Source organism: Pipistrellus kuhlii, unplaced genomic scaffold (genome assembly GCF_014108245.1).
Source record: "Pipistrellus kuhlii isolate mPipKuh1 unplaced genomic scaffold, mPipKuh1.p scaffold_m20_p_33, whole genome shotgun sequence".
Classification (NCBI taxonomy): domain Eukaryota; kingdom Metazoa; phylum Chordata; class Mammalia; order Chiroptera; family Vespertilionidae; genus Pipistrellus; species Pipistrellus kuhlii.
The window spans coordinates 5,111,003-5,130,842 of NW_023425533.1; the positions used below are offsets into that span (position 1 = coordinate 5,111,003).

Genomic DNA, 19,840 nt, shown 5'->3' on the forward strand with positions numbered 1-19,840 from the left:
ACTGCTTCATTAGCTAATGTCCAACACAATCAGCTGCCACCAATACTATTCTCATGGTATTTGGTATGGTTTTGATTCATTTTGAGATGTACCCAGTAAAGAAACGTGCTACCTAGTGCCTTGAGTGGAGTCTGAGTTCTGTACTGGGTCACTGTGGTCACTAAACTACTGCTTTGGACATCTCATCCATATGCCTGGCTTTTTCCTGCACATTGCATGTCTACTAATTCTAGCCTTGCTTATGCTCTGACTCCTATCAGAATGCTTTCCACTTTGATTCCATCCCTCCCAGTGTGTGAGTAGTCAGGACCACCCAGTTGAGAACTATTTGTTTTGAAATTGCTTCAGAGGTGTGTGAGCATGTGTGTGTGTTTTCTCTCTACCAGATGGACTGACACTTTTATAGGACGAGGACTTTGCCTGCATAGAGCATGGATTTTCTGTGATTTAGTTCATTAGTGACTAAATTTTAGTCCCTTCAATACTACTATTATTGCTACTATTTATTTATTTTTAATATATTTTATTGATTTTTACAGAGAGATAGAAACGTCAATGAGAGAGAAACATCGACCAGCTGCCTCTTGCACACCCCCCTACCGGGGATGTGCCCGCAACCAATGTACATGCCCCTGACTGGAATCGAACCCGGGACCGTTCAGTCCGCAGACCAACGCTCTACCACTGAGCCAAACCGGTTTCGGCTATTATTGCTACTATTCATTCATAGTCTACCATGCACCCCAGATGCGATGCTAAGTGTTTTACGTGTACTATCTCAATTTATCTTCACTTCTGTCTGAAGGAGGTGTGATTATTCTAATTTCTTACAAATGAGAAAAGTGAGGCTTGGGCAAGTTAAGCAATATGCATAAAATCACAGAGCTAATGAATGATGGGACTAAGATTTAAACCCAAATCTCATAGTTAAGCCTACTCTACCACTCTGCCTTTTAAGAACCAAAGAAACTGGATTTGATTATTTGCCAATTGTTGTCTCTTGTGGAGGCAACAAAGACCTTTCTGAAATCAAAAACATCATGAAGTCTGTACCAAATTCTTATGATATACCAAACTCAATGGATATGGGCAGTGGGGTGCAGACTAAAAAGCACATGAGGCAGTTCTTGTTCTCAAGTCCCAACAATCTCACATAAAATCAAACCCACACAGGGCCAATAAATAATGAGAAGGATAGTGTGCAAGCATGGTGGAAGCCCAGGGACTTCTGGAGGAGTAGGCACCTGGGATGGAGCCTGAAGGATGGGCAGGTTTTAGGCAATTGCAGAGGAGGAAGTTAGCCATGTAGGAAGATAGCATGAACAAAGGCCCAAAGTAGCGGGTGTTCAGGAAAGGATGGAAAGACCTATGAAACTCAAAGAGAGGGCTTTGTCTAGACTCTAGGGTGACCTGGGAAAGGGCTAAGGATCAAAATGGTAGGCAAAGGAGACATATCCTCTTGCTGTAGAGGACCCTTCCTGGTGGGGAGACAAAAATATGTACACACATACACTTTCTCCTGGCATTCCTGGGAAGCCTGAGATTCCAGGTAAGCCTTTCTGGCCAGGTAATCCCCGAAGTCCTGTGGAGCCAGGGGAGCCTGGTTCCCCAATATGTCCTTTGATGGTATTGGGGAATCCAGGAGCTCCAGGCAAGCCTGGTGGCCCATGGAGACCAGCCTTTCCTTTCTCACCTGGGAAAAAAAACAAATGGCTTGGAATGAGATTCTGGGCAAGAGAAAGGTGCAGGTGCCCTGGGTTGCAGACAGGCAAAGTACAGCTTGGGGACAGTTAACATGGAGGTAGAGGTGGGAGTGGGGTGGTGTCTTCACCCTTATGAAGTGCCAGTAAGGTCTAGCCTGCTCCAGTACTGGGAAAGCTATTCAGTGCCCATGACCTACCATCTGCAAGGCTTCTCCAGGGGTACAACAGTCTGGGATTCAAAAACTCACTTAAACAGTGACAGTGAAAATTGGCAATCTCAAAGTCCAGGTGCCCCTCAGGCTCATGGAAGGTATCCTCTTAGGATCCCCTGCCAGCACCCACACTGACACTCTGGGGAGTCTTGTAGTGCAAAGCCTTTTCTCAGGAAGGGATTTGACTTTGGTTCTAAAACCTTCATGGGGCATTTCTCCTGCCCAATCCCTGCCCCAGCACCTCTGGGTCCAGAAAATCCATCCAATCCAGTTGAGCCTTGAGAGCCTTTGTCTCCTTTGAATTGGAGGTTCAGCATTGGAGGTCTTAGACTGGGAATTCCAACTGGCCCCGGATCGCCTCTTTCTCCTGCAGGGATGGAGGTCATGAGATACTCACAAGAGGAAGCTCAGACAAGGAGTTAGGCATGAGCTGACTTTTCATATCAGCTCTTCCATCCATCACACCCCAGCACCCTTTCTGAGCCCTTCCAGCTTCTTTGTGCCCCTGTTTTCCCAACTTTGCATTTATGTGCATGCTCTATCCTTTCATAAGCCCAAACTCCACAAGCAACTTTAAGCTGTACTCAAAACCATACTCTGTTGAACATCTGGGAATGTATGACAAGGCCTCTAATATGCAGTGGTAATAGAAGAAATTAGGTCTTTTGGTTTAAAAGGATTTTATTCAGAAGCCTTAAATCTTATTATTTAACAAAGGATTGGTACAAGCCACATGGATGATAAAGTTGACAAACAAAATCTACCTTGGGAAGCATGAATGGCAATTCCAGAATTCAATTCTCCTGCTCACCTTTTTCACCAGGGTGACCAGCCCTTCCAGATGGTCCCATTTTTCCAGCCAACCCAGGAATTCCCTTTAATCCACTTGCACCAGAAATCCCGGGGAGACCTGGTATCCCTGGAAAACCTATCAGTCCAACAGACCCCTTCTCACCTGTTAAGAAACAAGAATTTCTATTATTATCCCTGTTTTAGTGCATACAAGGAAATGGAAGCTCAGAGAGGTTAACTAACCCAAAGTCACACAGCTAGGAAGTTGCAGAAAAGAGATTCAAACCCAGGTTTCTTTAACTTCAAAGCTTCAACTCTTAGTCATTACACATTATACCATTTCCCTGACCAGGGACATGACACTAAGCAACAAAATGGAAAGACGAGGTGGACATCTCTTTTATGATTTGTCAAAATAAATCTCATGTGTGGCACACACACAAAAAAAGCCCAGGGCCAGGAGGCACTCTAGTCTGGCACTGTTACTAACCAGTTGTGTGACATTAGACTACTCACTTCCCCCTGTATAAAATGGAAATACCTCTCACCCAACCTCTGGTGTCTAGCAGGATATGAGAACAGAAAATGAAAACTATCAGGCTCTGTGGTAGGGGTGATCCTACCACAGATGAGTAAACAATGAGTAAACCCAATGTGGCTATGACTGTCTTGGGCTTTACTGACTATGCTATTCAGGCCAGTGTTCCACCCAGCAGGCAGTGAGTGTGACTCTTAGCACTGGCCTTGTCCAACTATCTTGTTACTAAAAACCCTGCCCACCTCCCTCCTCATCCCCCTTTCCTAGGCAGAAGGGGAGGGCAATCTGGGCAGCATGGATGTTCCACTAGTGCCTTTTTGATCACTTCACTTACCCTTCCAACCTGGCAGGCCTGAAAGTCCAGTATCCCCGGGCAACCCTGAGTTCCCCAGGAATCCAATTAACCCTGTAGATCCAGGAAGGCCTTTCAGCCCGGGCAGACCTCTCTTTCCAGTTGATGCAGGGGGACCTGTTTCACCTTTTGGACCTTTCTTTCCAGGATGTCCTGAACCACACAGGAGAGAACACAGGACAACTGTGAAGTAAGACTCTGTTCAGATCTGGACCACTGACTATTCTCATGGTTTCTGATTATTTTTAGAAAATGGCCCTTTAAGAATGGATTATGTAGGCTGTTAACAGGCAGAGGTCTTAGTTGGCTGAAACATTAGCACCTACCACCCAGAGTGTCACACCAATGGCTATTAGTTCCAACATGGCACTGTAGCTGGCAGGGCACACAAATCTCATTTGATTATAACTTCTTCACCCTTTATGAATGTGTTTTAAACTTTAGCCTCTAAATGGAGCTCTCTAAAGCCAGGGTGGCAAATGGACTCTAATTTCCTGGAACTTCCAGTCTGAACCACTCCACAATGGCTGTTTCTTGAGCCAAACGGTAAAGTAGAGGTTAAAGCTGATCCATTGTGTTAGCTTCCCAGGGAGCCATGGATTCAGGGATGCCCTTTTAATCCTTCATGCAAGCAGTTAAATCAACCAGTTACTTGGCATTAAGGTTCAAAGACCTCCTAGTGCCAAGTACTGTAGAAATCCCCAAGGCCCATTTGGTCTCCTAGGTATTCCAAGACTTCTTTCACCATGCATTATGTTGACCAATGGAATTAACTTCCTGAGCCTCTGTCAAAGTGGAATGTTCTGGTACAAAGCAAGGAAATTAAAAACCCAAAGGATTAAACCAGTGTCGACAGAGGTATTTGGACCTCTGAGGACCTAAATGAATGGCTGACTTGGCTTTCTATGGATTGAAAAGCTGAAAGCTCCAAGATTCTAATGGAGGCTAGAAAGGGGATTCCACAACAAGAGAAGGAAATTCAATGGGGTCCAATCCCACAGCATGAGTTCAGGGACCTCTGGCTTTGCCAGGTTATAGTGTATACTAAGATAATTCCTTGAGTACAAAGCAAAGTCGTGGGGAAGTTAGTCTGAGAGCCTAAGTGTCATTTTCTCACCCAGACAATCTATGTGAAGACCCCAGAAACCAGAGGACAAAGGGGATAAAAAGCATATTAGTGGTGTTGTAATTTGACTTTAAACACTTGGACAGGAGTAAGGAGAGATGATATAGTCACTGAGATAGGGTAGGGAGGGTGATGCCAGAAGAAGACAAGCTGCAAACACTAGGCTGAAACCAGCAGTGTCAGACCCTACTGCCCAGTGAAAGACACTGTGACCATGGTCTTCAGAGACATGCTCCCCTGAGAGGGAGGCCACCATACAGTCACACTATGCTTGAGCTTCTCCCCCAACCCAATGACTCCCCAGGTCCCCAGTGAAGGCAATGAAAATGGCTAGATACCCCTCCACAACAAGTGGAAGGCAGGAGGGAGACTGAAGCATGATAAGGGAGTGGGGGATCATGAGGAGAGCCAGGGTGGGCTTTGTGGCAATATTTTGGAAGCTAAACTGCATAAATCTGTTCTGCTTGGCATTTGAGGGCAACTTGAGATTTGAAACTTGAGAGGTTAGGAAAGTGGTCTCTTTCTCAACTCTGTCCATGTCACACTGCTGCTATTGACCTTCAGGGCATCAGGATCCAGGGCCTAACTTAAGTCTGGCAAGCTGGGTCTTCATCTCCAAAGGACCTACCTGAAGTACCTGGAAGGCCTGGTGCTCCTGGTAGCCCGGGTTTGCCCTTGATGCTGGGTAAACCAACAGTTCCGGAAATACCTGGCTGTCCCATGTGGCCTGGTGTTCCAGGGCTGCCCTGCTCACCTTTGGGACCTAGCGAGCCCGACTTTCCAGACAAACCTAATGAAAAGAAGGGATAGATGAGCATAGCCTGTTTCAATGATGGCAGGGCCACGTTACCAAACCAACTGCCAATGGAAAACTGGTCCCCGATGTATCCCAGATGCCACTTTAGTCTCAACTCCAATATTGTTGCTATTCCCAGCAGTTAATAAGAGGCTTTGCAAGAGATCTGACTATTGATTATGGTTACTTCTGGAATTACTAGGACAGGAGAATAAATTAAGGGAATTTAAGAAAATCATTCCCCAAAGAGAGGGACAGAATAAAGTGACTTTTCATTTTAATATCCGATTAACCCCTCACCCCAGATTCATGCAAATGTTCATGCAAGTATACTGGTTACAGAAAGGCTTTCTGTTAATTTTTAAATAAGTGAGGCAATAAGAGTCACCCTTGGGTCCTGGAAGGCCAGAGTCTCCAGAAAATCCTCTGTCCCCTGGCAATCCCTGTAGGCCTTGTTCCCCCGGAGCACCAATTTCAGCACTAAAGATGTCACCAGGGACTCCCTTGGAACCTGGTAAACCTGTATTGCCAACTTTTCCAGGCAAGCCATCTTTTCCAGGGAGCCCAGGAAACCCAGGCAAGCCCTTATCCCCACGATGTCCAGGAAATCCTAAACGCAAAGAGGCAAAAATAAAAGCCCATGGAGATTTAGAAGCCATAGATATGGGTAGAGGTATCTGAAACAGATTTTTTCTACTATGAAAGTGAACATATCAATAGTGTGTGTCATGAATCTAAAAAACACACAAAGCCAACAATTAAATCAAGTTAAGACAGACAAAAACCCCTAAGCTTATAGATATAGAGATCAGATTGATGATTGCTAGAAATATGGGGTAAGGGATATGGGAAATGGGTGAAGGGGGTCAAAAGGTACAAACTTCCAGTTATAAAATAAGTCATGAGGATGTAATGGATAGCATGGCGACACTTGTTAATAATACTGTATTGCATGTTTGAAAGTTGTTTAGAGTAAATATTAAAGATTTCATCACAACAACAAAAATATGTAAGTATGTATGGTGAAGAATAGTAACTAGACTTATTATGGTGATCATTTCACAACATATACAAATATTGAATTATTACGTTATACACTTGAAATTAATATAATGTTATATGTCAATTATAACTTGACTAGAGGCTTGATGCGTGAAATTCGTGCACTGAAGGGGGGTGTCCCTCAGCCGGCCTGCACACTTTCTAATATGGGACCTCTCAGGGGATGTCTGACTGCTGGACCACAGAAATCAGGCCAAAACCAGCCTCTCTCAATCCAGGATCACTAGCTCCTAAACGCTCATCTGCCTGCATGCCTAATTGCCCTTAACCATCTCTGCCTGCCTGATCGCCCCTAACCACTTCTGCCTCATCCCTGAACCTGGGACCCAGGCTTCCCTCCTCCTGATGGCTGCAGGAACCCAGGACCTGGGCTTTCCTCTCTCTGGCCAGCCCAGGCACCCAAGACCTGAACTGGCTTCGCCCAGGACCATGGGTGGGTGGCTTCTCCCAGGAGGCAGCTGATGGTGCCTGGGACCATGGGTGGGCAGCTTTTCCCAGACCCAGCTTTGTCAGAAAGGAAAACCGGAAGATGTCCCATCTAATTACCATATTACCCCTTTATTAGTATCCTAATCTATAAAAAGCCAGGGGCCATCACGACTGAAACAATCAGAAGGATAACTGAACACAGGCCGTGTGGGGCAACAAGTCTGGTTGGGGTCTAGTGAGGGATGACCAAACGACTGAAGAGTAGGCTGTGTAGGGTGACCAGACCATCAGGGGCGTTATTGAGGGATGACCAAACGACTAAACAGCAGGCTGTGTGGGGAAACCAGGCCATCAGATAAGGTGACCAGACGTCCTGCTTTTTTAAAACAATTTGTCCCGCGTCCCACAGTATTTTAAAAAAGTCCCGAGTTTTGGAAAGAATCTTCTAAATCTTTTGGACTTTTTAAAAACACCACAGGATGTGGGACAAATTGTTAAAAATCAGGACTGTCCCACCAAAAGTGGGACGTCTGGTCACCTTACATCAGGGGGGTTAGTGAGGGACGACCAAATGACTAAATAGCAGGCTGCATGGAGTGACCAGGCTGGCAGGGGGCGGCAGTTAGGGGTGATCAGGCCATCAGGGGGGGTTAGTTTGGTGTGGCCAGGCTGGCAGTAGGGCAACAGGGGTGACCAGGCCATCGGGGGGGCAGTTAAGGGTGACCAGGCTGGCAGGGGGGGCAGTTAGGGGCAATCAGGCAGGCAGGCAGGTGATCAGTTAGGAGCCACTGGTCCCGGATTGTGAGAGGTATGTCCAACTGCTGGGCCCTAGGGATTGGGCCTAAACTAGCAGTCAGACATCCCCTTAGGGACTGCAGATTGGAGAGGGTGCAGGCTGGGCTGTGGGGCCTCCCCCCCCCCCCCCGTGCATGAATTTTGTGCACCAGGCCTCTAGTAGATAATAAAAAAGAAACATATTTTAAAATAATAATAGTGTGTTTCATATTTCTCTTGAAGATCAGAAGTCTCTGGTCCTTGGAGGACTTGCCTAGAGACAGGGACTGCACCATATGACCTGGAAGAGTTTCTAACTCATTGAGGCCAGGCCTTGGGCAGAACCCAGAAACTCTGGGACTCCTACAGTAGCTGAAGTGATTGTTTACACCCATGGCCTCATGTCAAAGGCCCAAACTCCTGCTGTCATGCTTCCCTCTTTTCTGGGTCATGGAAGAAACTAAGACACAGATAAAACTCAGGGCACATAGCCCAAGATGATCTATGTGCTGTAGAACAGAAATGGGTCTTAAACCAAGTCCCCTGGGGCAGAGTTACTTGGTAAAACTCAGATTGCTGGGCCCACCCCAGAGCTTCTGATCAGTAGCTCTGCCAAGGGGCCAAGAATCTGCATTACTAACAAGTTTCCAGGTGTTGCTTGATGCTGCTGGCCCAGGTTTGAAAACCACTAGTGCAGTATAGAACAATGGCACTCAGTTTAAATATCAGGGTGTGAGTGAAGGGATAGAAATGAAAAACTTCCCTTAGACTCATTTGAATCTCTCTAACCTTTAAGGAGTTGATCCAGGAAACTGCCATAGGTCTGGTAGCCAGATAAACTGTTAGAGTCCTAGCTCTGTCACTAGTGGCTTTGTAACCACAGGCAATTCACTTTTCACTTGTTCCCCAGTTTCCTCATCTAAAAGTGAAGGGATTGTCTAGCTGATCTCAAATGGCCTTTATTGCCCCCATATGCTGTCATTTTGCAGCTGTATCCTAACTTCCTGCAATTGGTAGGTGGCTATTACAATCCAAATGCACACGCTCACACAAAAGGAGAAGCAGGGAGGAGAAGCTTCTTTCCTTACCTGGAAATCCAGGGAGGTGAAGTGATCCTGGATTTCCGGACTCTCCTTTTTTTCCATGTGATCCAGGCTGACCTGGAGTCCCAGGGAGGCCAGGGGCCCCTTTAGGCCCTGAAAACCCAAATGGTGAGGGGAAAGGTGAATTAGTGTGGATAGGTAGGATTTGTGGTGTTCAGTTAAGAATTCTAGAGTTTCGGAGGGCATCTTTTATATATATATATATATATATATATATATATATATATGTACACATCTATATCTATATCTATCTATCTATCTATCTATATATATATATTAATTGAATTTTAGAGAGAGAAGGAGGGAGAGGGATAGAAACATGGATGAGAGACTCTCCAGCAGCCATTCTATTTTCTCAATCTTCAAGTCTGCCCTCTCAGGAGAAATGTGGACCCCAAAATGCTATCGGGCTACACTTTGCTTCCTTTGGCTCATGGCCCTGGCAAGTGTGCTCATGGCTTTATCTGATCTCATTCCATACCTGGGAATCCGGGAGCTCCTGGAGATCCTGATGGACCATATGGCCCAGAAATAATACAAGGCAAGGTGATACCTGTAAATGGTAACAGGTAAACATTCGGTGATCCCAATGAGTCAGGAATGATTTTCCCCCAGAATGCTCCTTTACTTCCATTCCATAAAATGGGACAACCAAGTTCTTCCCACCCAGAAGCTGGAGACCATGCAAAAGAATCCTGACATCAGAAGCTTTTGGGAGTTACCCCTAATGCAATTGCTTTCAGGCATAACAATGCCCTTAGTGTCTAGATGCCAGGATGTCACTTCCAAAACCATCAGTGTCCAGTGCCAGGCAGTCATCTCTGTAGCAGATGTTACCTATAAATATTTCCTAGCAGTGTCCTGTGCAGGGACAGCAACAAATAGACATGGCCTGCTCACTTTGCCCTCAGATGGAGCCTCTCCCTAAGATGGAAGCTTGGGGTTAATCCTAAGTGTTCAATATGCCCACATTATAAGGGTTTGAAGCCAGGACCCTTAAGTTCACATGTCTTCCCAATTTTTGGAATGAGTTCTTTTGACATATCTCATTTGAAATCTGTTGAAGTCTATTGTCTGTCTTTGGTCAGATATACCTATAGATTTGTACCAGGAAAACACTGAAGGCCATTCTCTTGCCCACAATAGAAGAACACTGACCCTTCCCTCAGCTCCTCATTTGAAACCACCAACTCTGCCACAGAGGGAGAAGGGGCAGTCAATATTAATATTCAAGACATTAAAATTGGCATGCATAGCCCTTCTCCTAGCAAACTCTTCATTGCTCATTAATAATGCAAATATAAAGAGTCTATAAGATCATGGAGGGGAGGTTTAATAAAATATTGGTGAATAAATTAAGTGTTGGTTCCCTCAAGTTCCATATACAAGCAATTGCTATGCTAATTAAAATTAGTCTTGCCTATTCATTAAAAGAATCCCTCAAGGTCTGCTTTAGCTATGAAGCCAACAGTTCTAATAAACTTCTACATCTTTTGCCTGTACTTAAAATCAGTCTTAAACTTCATTTCTTAAAAGACATATATATAGCTCTAACAGGTTTAGCTCAGTGGACAGAGCGTTGGCCTGTGGACTCAAGGGTTTCAGATTTGATTCTGGTCAAGGGTATGTACCTTGGTTGTGGTTAATTGAATTTTAGAGAGAGAATAAGGGAGAGGGATAGAAGCATTGCAGGAGGCAGCTAATTGATGTTTCTCTCTCATCAATGTTTCTAACTCTCTCTCCCTCTCTGTAAAAAAAAAATCAATAAAATTATATATATATATATATATATATATATATATATATATATATATATATATATAGAGAGAGAGAGAGAGAGAGAGAGAGAGAGAGAGAGAGAGAGAGACATGTATACAACCTATGATTCAGACTGCTTACTCAACTGCTGAACTGGCTGGCATTTCCCCTCCAATACCACTTATATTTTTTACTATGAAGACTTGATGGCATTTTTAGCCTACTTGTTCTATTCTTAAATCAAAATTGAAAATTAAACAATATAATGTATTGGCTTAAGAGGTGGGCTCTGAAGCCAGACAGACCTGTTTATATCCTAGTTGCGCTACTAACTAGTTGTATGGGCAAGATACTTAACCTCTCTAAGCATCATGTAAATGAGAGCTACTTGTCTCATATGGTGATTATGAGGATTGTATGGGGGGTGGGGGAAAGCTAATAGTGCCTAAAATACTGGTATGTACCTAATGAATAATAGTTTTTTTATTATCTTACTTAAGAAAAAGTACTTAGAACAACTCCTATAAGGTCATCCATGGTTTCTATCACCAGTCAAGTTAATGACACTACTTTCTAGCCTGGGCAGCAATTTTCTGTCTTCTAGACCTCAGGTTCCTATAGTCATATGTCCATAGGTGGAGAGATGGCCATAGGCCTAATCTTTCTCCATAGGTGGCTACACCCATCACAGTCCTGCCAGACACTGAGATGATGGACCTATTTCTGAGGGTTATTTCCATTATGGAAATATGCTCCATGGGCAAGCATCTCAGGATGACATGCCAATCCTATTCTTGCCTCCAGCCCAAGTCCTTTGGACTAGACTGAAAAACTGTTTCCTAGATGGTATCATGAGAGGGATTCTGCAGAAGACTCTCTTGCCCCAATAATTCCAATAGACTTAAATGTGTCAAACACTGCAATTTCATTGCTTTATGTCTTAATAAAAAAAAAAAAAAACTGGGTAAAATACAGTTATCTCTGGATTGGCTCCAAACATAAATCCATCCATCCTTAATTTATCAGATCAGTTTCATAGATTTTTTTTTTACACTTGTGACAGCCAGATAAAGACAAAACCTTTAGAGAATGGGACAGAAGACAGGCACCTGGATGGGAAAGATAATGATAAAAGGGAAGATGAATAGAAACCAGAAGAAATTAAGGACATACTTCCCTTTTGCCTCAGGCCAGTCCTGTACATCACACAACACATGTATTAAAGCAGAGGGTCAACATCATGAGAAGGTAAGGACTTTAAGTCATACTGGTATCTGTTTTTTTTTTTTACTTTATGTCCCCATCTTCTAATTTACATTCTTGAATTCAGAGCCTTCTCCCCAACAAAGCAAAAATTGGTTTTACCCATATTCTATTTTTATAATTGTAACAAATGACCTAATTATTCTGACTTTTCCCAATTAATGCCAAAATTCTCAGAATAAAAAGCACCTCTGTTTACCAAGATTATAACATCTTAATATACTCTGGAGCCAATGAATAAATATCAGACATACATAGGTCCTTTGAGGTACCTCTCAAGACAAGTCATAGCCCCAGATAAGTTCAGAAAATAAAGGTGCTCAAGATAGAAAACAGCAAGCCATCAATATGCATGGTGAAGGAAATCAGTTCCTCTGGAGATTGCATGCCCGTTTATCCCTGTACTCCCTCCCAGAAGGTATATGCCAAGGAGCCTCTGAAGCAGTTTTATGTTAGCCTTTGCACCCTAGCCTTAGGATTATCTTTCCCCAACCAGGGGCTGCTCAGTGTAGTGCTCAAGCCATTGTGAGTGTGTGAGATAAAGGTGAACAAAAAGAGATTTTTTTTCTAACTTTGTTTGAGAACCTCCTGACTTAGCTAGCTCTCACCTCCCTCAGTGTCTAAGTCTCCTTTACCAATCTTCCCTCTGCAGCAGCAGTCACCTAGATCAATCAAGTAAAGAAGAAAATTAAACCAGGACAGAAGTTTCTTGAGACCCAAGGAAAGTCTTATCTGCAGCCTAGGTATACCCACCAATCAAATTCCCTGTCTGGATTGAATGAAGAGAGCTGGCACCCTCACAAATCAAGGGCACCGCTTCAGTAATAATGAGGGTGATGTATTACTATGAGCATCTGGATCAGAGCCTCTTTGGAAACAGCCCATGTTTTTGTTAGTCCATGGTTTGTAATAATTCAAACTACAAGGTTGAAAGGCTTCTGATGACTATCCAATACATCCCCTTCCCTGGCAAGGCAGTTATCCTACCCTAGGCCACAACTGGTTGAAGTGAGTACATTTAGAAACAATATCTTCATTTTTCATGGCAATAGCTACAATGTAAATGTCTGGTTTACAACCTTACAAAAGGTTATATGTTGGTAAAACGGCGAGGAAAGAAAGCTCTTAATTTAACTAATTTGGCGGCGGGCAGAGGGGAGTCTTGGTACTGCAACAAGAACATTTTCTATATGAGATATCTCATAGATTATAATTTACTATACCACTATATTCCTAAGAACATTCTGTGTCCAGTGACTAGTGAAGTTGGGATAGAAATGGTCCCATCGGCTTCCTTCTGTTGACTCAGAATGTTGAGAATATAAAAATTGGGGATGTATAATTTTATAAATAAACCAATCAACTGAAGAAGAAAATTAGGGGGAATAAGAACACACATGAAACACCTTAATGCTTAATCAATAAAGAAATTTAAAAAACAAAAAACAAAAAAGAGAAGAAAATTAAATCAGGACAGAACAGAAGTTTCTTGAGGCCCAAGGAAAGTCTTATCTACAGCCCAGGTATATCCGCATGTTATTATAATTCAGTTTAAAACCTAGTTGCCGCCAAAACCGGTTTGGCTCAGGGGTAGAGCGTCGGTCTGTGGACTGAAAGGTCCCGGGTTCGATTCCGGTCAGGGGCATGTACATTGGTTGCAGGCACATCCCTGATGGGGGATGTGCAAGAGGCAGCTGGTCGATGTTTCTCTCTCATCGACGTTTCTAGCTCTCTATCTCTCTCCCTTCCTCTCTGTAAAAAATCAATAATATATATATATATATATATATATATATATATATATATATATATATATTTTTTTTTTTTTTTAAAAACCTAGTTGCCTGCAATATGTGTTGACTTAGAATCAAGATCCAGTTGTTGGAGGGGTAATGGAATGACCATGATTAATGTCTCTGAGAACAGAGCTGGAAGCAAAGCTATAGATAACACCAAAACTCCCAAAACGAAAGAAAGATTTTGTTTTATAAAATTTCTCACAGTTTTCATAGGAATGTGTGAACTGAAACAATGATTTGATTTTTAATAATCTTGAATTGTCCATTTTAACATGTACTATTATTATTATTATTATTATTATTATTATACAAATTCACACAATTAGATTTTAAAATAAATATAATTTTTCTATACCTGTTGTCTTTCTCCCTTTTTAGGTATTTCTTCTATGCGACAAGGTGGAAAGAGGAGAAACAGGTCTAAGAAATAGCCCCTTGGTTATTGAGAAGGCCCTTTCTTTTGCAAATATATATTAGTCTCCTATAGAACAATTCCACTTTAAGAGGGAGGTTGAGAAATGCTAAAAAGTATTACTCACTTTTCCTAGTATCCAGAGGCTTATAATTAGTTGGGAAAAGTGAAAGCATAAATGGAAGTAATAATATAATTTATGGCAATGACATCTGTGGAGGTCAAGGGAAGGCTTAGTAGAAGAAGCAGGGCTTATATTGAACCCTGATAAATGGGTAGGATCTGACTATATAGAGAAAAGAGGAAGGGCAGTATAGAAAAAGGCATCATGGACAAAATCTTGGAGTTAGAATTGAACATGTGTTTGGGGATAGTGAAAAATACTGTTGTTTTATTTTAAAACATTAAGAATGTGAGATAAGGTAAGGCTAGAAAGGAATTCAGACATTATTCAGTAGAGATCACTTGTGGCTTTGGACTAGGGGGGTAAAATGATATCAATACTTTATAGATGTTAAATTGGCAGCAGTGTTCATAGTAGTATTGGGTGGGAAAAGTCTGGATATAAGTGATGAGAAATTACTTAGCAAGTTGTTGTCATTGAGTCTCCTAACTATCCACCCACTTGTTCATCCATCCATCCTTCCACCTGTCTTTTCAACCATATATTTTTTCCAACAAGCGTATAGCTGTTTAATAAGTGGGGCATGACATAATAACATCGTAATATCAAGAAGAGGAAGGGAAGAATATAAAAACATTCCAAATGAATAAAAGATAAATGTTAAGTTTTCAAACTTCAGATGACTATAAGGAGTGTAATACCACTAATGGAAGCACAAAGGTTGTAGAAACATAGAAGTTGGGACAAAGAGCTGTTCTGGCTGTCTGGAAGAAGGCATGATATTAACATAGCATCTTTAAAATCCATAAGCAGGACTGTCACTCATTATATTTATTGAAATTCTAGTAGAAAAAGAACATATAAATGGGAGAAATTTAAGATATAAAATGGAGATTACACTAAATACAACTATATTCTCTTCTCAATCTGAGATCTCATGAACTAAGGAAAGGATTTTTGCTGCTGATGATATTATCACACAATGTATAGAACACCTTGTCCAGTATCCCACTCATTACTACAATGCATTCATAATAAATGGTCATTCAGCTTCTGCTTGAAAATTTCCAGGGATTATGAGATCATAACTTCTCAAGAAAACTCTGTTACATTTTTAGACTGCTCTGTTAGGAAGTGTTCCACTAAGTAGAGCTGAAATCCATATTGTTCTGTGTAAGCATACCACAATAAATTACAATACTCTTTCCACATGAAAACACTTAGAAGACTAAAAGTAGTGATTATAACCAAGTCTCCGCTTCTTACCCATTTCATGCATCTGAGGTATTTGTATTCTTTACCAGGGGTTAGTTTCCTAAGTCCAAAGCTATCTGATTTCCTGACTCACCTGGAGGCCCAGGGAGGCCCATTTTCCCTGGTAATCCGTCTATTCCTTGATCTCCAGGAGGTCCACGAGGTCCAGGAGACCCTGGTAGCCCAATTCCTGGGGGACCAGGAGAACCACTATGACCTTTTTCTCCAGGAATCCCTGGAAACCCCTTTTCACCTGGGAATCCCTGTCCAGCATCACCCTAGAATAAAAGCCCAAATTTAGAGACTTATCTGGAGAGTTCTCTAACAATAAGAAAGAGGTAAACAGTGTGGCTAATATTATTTTTTTGGGGGGAGGGGGGTTAAAGTTCTCTACCACTCTATCAATTAAGTCGTCTGAGTATAGATAGTGGAGATGATGAAGCTTGTCAATCCTGGGTGATCTGATAATGCAAAATGATCTAAATCAGTGGGGGGCTGGGGTAGAAAACAGGAGCAGGATAACAACCTATGGGGTCACAAAAAGCAGCTGGATTACTTGCAAGGGAAAGCTACTGAGGAGCTGAAGCCTTTTAAGTGACATGGTCAATTGTTACTGGCATTTATCAAATGAAACATGACCAATACTTAGAAAAAAATATTTTAATTTTAAAGAAAAGAAAAACACAGAACAAAAAGTGTCCATGGCAGAGGAAGAGATGTTTTACCCTGTCTCATGGTCTAGTGTCCATCAGAATAACCCTTCCTCCCAGTCAGGTGTGAGGATTTATAGAGCTAATTACCCAGAAACAATCAACTTACCGGAAAGCCTGGCAGACCTTGTAAACCTGGTAATCCATCCTTGCCTGGTAATCCTGTCTCTCCTGGCAGCCCCTGAGGGCCAGGATCACCCTGCTCCCCTGGCTTCCCTGATCTCGTACTGAGGGTTGATTCTCCTTTCTCTCCTTTGGGACCTGTAGGACCTTGAGGCCCAAATAAACCCTGACAAATAGACAAAGGCAATGATCAAGAGACAAAAGGGAATGAGCACACTTCATAGAATTCTAGCACCTAGCATTAGTCTGACCTAAAGCAAGTCCTTGGGTACATTTTGATACTGTTCTGGGCACTTGGTTATGTTTGTCATTTTGTATTATAATTTACTTTATTTTCTTATCCTTTCTAAATTTTGAAATCTTTGAGGATGGTAACCTTGTCTAATTCTAATTTTATCTTCAGGGCCAAGCACAGTGCTAGGCAAATGCAAATGATTTTGTGGAAGGAAGAGAAGGGTTAAGAGAGGGAGAAAGGGAAGGAATAGGTTAAAGTAGAAAGGAATTTGAGATCATCAACTCAAATACTTCACATTACAGATAAAGCTTTGTTATATCTCCACTAGAGGCCCCGTGCATGAGTGAGGTCTGGCCGGCCCACCCCAATGAGGGCCCATTGGGCCTGGCTGGTGGGAGGGAGGGGCTATGGGCAGTTGGCCAACTAACCCCATCCCCAATTGGGGTGTTGGGGCAGATTGGGGGCTGGGCCAGCCAGGGGGAGAGGGGCCGAATCGAGGCCTGGATCAGACTGTTAGTCTGCCACAGTGCACATCATAGCCACCAGTGTTTCCAGTTGTCCTGGACATTAGCTGTTCGGTCTCTGAGCTTTTATATATATAGGTGTTTTTTTTTTAATGTGTTTTAGAAAAGTGATTGTTGAAGAGTGAGGGGCACTTGAGAGCTCTCATTGTGCCCTTGGGGCCAAAATTTGGTCAGACTTACTGAAGACCCTGATGGGCCCTGTGTGCCTCTAGAGCCTGGATCTCCTCTGGCTCCTTTAAGGCCTGAAAGGCCTATATGACCTGGTGGCCCAGGTGGGCCTGTCTCCCCAGGTGGTCCACTGTTGGAGATAGAACCATCACAAGCACAAAATCCCAAGTCCCCTGGGAGAAACAAAAAAAGACACCATTAAACAAGTGAGCCTTCTTTCCAAAAAGCAGGAAGATCTGACCGTGGTAATTTGTGATTTAAGTCCATGGGGACAATAAAAAGGCCTGTGAACAGATTTAAATAAACTAAATTCCCTCTTTATCAAAATACATCTGTGCTAATGATTTGGATTTAATTAGTATGGAACTAATTAAACATCAGTGTGTCTAATGTATAGCAGAGTTGGGGACTGCTGACCCACACTAACCAGCTAACAGTCTGGAATCCAAGCCACTTAAAGATTTTCTTCACAAAAATGTCTTTTCCCCCTATCTTTTGTAGACAGAGATAAATGTCAAATAAATTAACAATAGAGATTGCAGCAAAGCACCTGGCCCAGCCACCTATACCTTCCATGCTTACAGTCAGGAAAATAAGAATCTGGGCCAACTTGGGTGACTTCTGAGTTCCCTTAAAATTCTAAATGGTCTTTTCTTACATTTATAAAAATGATAATTCCTAAAACTCTGAGAGAATAGTCTGTTCTCCAAATTAGCATCTCTCAAGTACGACCTATGGACTTTCTGCCCGAGCCACCTGTGATGAGTGTTTATAAGGCAATTTGCTGGGCCTCACCCCATATCTAGTCAATCAGACCCTCAGGAGGTCAGAACAAAGAATGTAATTTTTAGTAATTTCCCCAAGGTGATTCTCATGTACAATGAAGGTTGAGAATCATTATCACTGTTAGAGAAATCCTTCTGAACCAATGGGAATATAGAAGGGGAAGCATTAGAGTTGACCCTCTTTTAGGAGGGAGAATGGTATCAAGAAGTACATCATCTCTATAGTGAGTCAGGGTAGGGCCAAAATTAATATCCTAAGTCAAGTCTTGCAATTTAATGTCCTTGTCCCCAAATAACAGGACAATAAGAGGAGTAAATTGGAACATGTCTGTTTGAGCTTGAGGAAAGCTGTGAATTACTTGAGCAAACAAGAATAATTTTAGATACCTAAAACCAGTAGACCATACCCAAACCTTCTTGAGCCAGTTATTTCACCTCTTCCTCCATCTCTTCCTCTACCCTGGCCTGGACTGTAACTATAATGAATTGATTCAACTAAGCTTTAGCATCTTCCCTCAGAGTATGAAGCAAAGGAATAACCCAAAGGCATCAAGAAGATGAAGATGAAGAGAGGCATGCAGCTGAATCAGTAAGTCCTTCAATATCAGTTGGGGGCTGAAGTTGTTTTTATGGAGCCAGTTGGCTTTTTCAGAGTGCCAGATCTTGACCTGTTCAGAGTTTTTTTGTTTTGTTTGTTTTTTCAGGCTGAAGGTAATACATGGCTTCTCGCCTTGGCCTTGCAAACTGGTAAATGTTGCATCATGTGCTAGTTAATACCCTGGGCTGCTAGCATAGTTTCTACAGGTGGGCAGGTAGGAGTAGCCTCTGAGCCAGTTTTTTTCCTGTGATCTCAATTGCCAACCTCAGTCTTAGAAGCCTAAATATAACACTTGTAACAATCCTATATTCAAATCCCCAATCAAGATCCAAAATTGCTTCTGTTCAGGTATTTAAGACTGTTGGTTTGCTCATTACCTGGAAAGTCTTTTCTAGGAAGTTTGAGGAACAAATAAACCCAAGGGGACAAAATCACCTTTTACTCCTTTGAGACCTTGGTTTCCTTTTGGACCTCGTTCTCCTCGGAGACCAGGAAATCCTGGCTCTGTGCTCTGTAGCATTCCAGGCTCAAATGCTGGACCTTCATGAAAAAAAAAGAAACATAAAATATTGACACCTTACATGAGCCTGGGCTCATTTGACTCAGCACAACAGCTCAGTCATCAAGGCTTGGGTTCTCAAAGCTCAAAAAATGAGATTAAAAAAATTCAAGACAGGGGACCTAAAGTCTATAGTAAGTCCATCTTCTGTTGGCTTGATTAACTCTACTACTAGTTATAAAATGTCTACCAAGTTCTAGGCACTGGACCAGATTCGAGGGATACAGGAATGTATAAGGCAGTTTCAGTAACTCTGAAGTTCCAATGTCTATTCCAGAGAGGGCTCTTAGGACAAAAGAGGAAATGGGTGCAAGCTGAAGTGGTCATGGGATTTAGGTTTCAAAGAAACGTGCTGGTTCATATTTCCATCCTTTCTCTTAGAATCTAGAATCCTATACTCAAGTAGAAGATCTACAAAGAATAAACCTTGTGGAGGTTTTTTAGCATCCACCTTAAGATTCAAGCTTGGCTTCCTATATCTCAAGTCCTCAGTCTACCCTTGAGGACCAGAAAAAGTTTGAAAGAGCCAATGCTTCTTCTTTGGGAACTGAAAGCCTCTGCCTAGGGACTGAGAAAGGTGAAGAGTACAGGACGAATATGTAATACCTTAATCAACAAAGAAATTAAAATAAAAAAAATTA

At 42.4% G+C, this 19,840-nt stretch overlaps 1 protein-coding gene across 1 annotated transcript in view; it reads right to left on the reverse strand.

Moving 5' to 3' along the window:
* Positions 1 to 19,840, reverse strand: part of COL4A6 (collagen type IV alpha 6 chain) — a 467,370-nt gene that overhangs the window by 19,478 nt on the left and 428,052 nt on the right. Inside the window, exons 20-32 of the mRNA XM_036460712.1 lie at positions 19,076 to 19,180; positions 17,270 to 17,430; positions 16,317 to 16,496; positions 15,592 to 15,775; positions 12,517 to 12,570; positions 9,369 to 9,440; positions 8,873 to 8,980; positions 5,908 to 6,129; positions 5,352 to 5,513; positions 3,580 to 3,750; positions 2,727 to 2,870; positions 2,157 to 2,282; positions 1,512 to 1,693 (exon numbers count right to left, since the gene is read on the reverse strand). Coding sequence (XP_036316605.1) covers positions 1,512 to 1,693; positions 2,157 to 2,282; positions 2,727 to 2,870; positions 3,580 to 3,750; positions 5,352 to 5,513; positions 5,908 to 6,129; positions 8,873 to 8,980; positions 9,369 to 9,440; positions 12,517 to 12,570; positions 15,592 to 15,775; positions 16,317 to 16,496; positions 17,270 to 17,430; positions 19,076 to 19,180 — 1,871 coding nt within the window. The remainder of the gene's footprint in view (positions 1 to 1,511; positions 1,694 to 2,156; positions 2,283 to 2,726; positions 2,871 to 3,579; positions 3,751 to 5,351; positions 5,514 to 5,907; positions 6,130 to 8,872; positions 8,981 to 9,368; positions 9,441 to 12,516; positions 12,571 to 15,591; positions 15,776 to 16,316; positions 16,497 to 17,269; positions 17,431 to 19,075; positions 19,181 to 19,840) is intronic.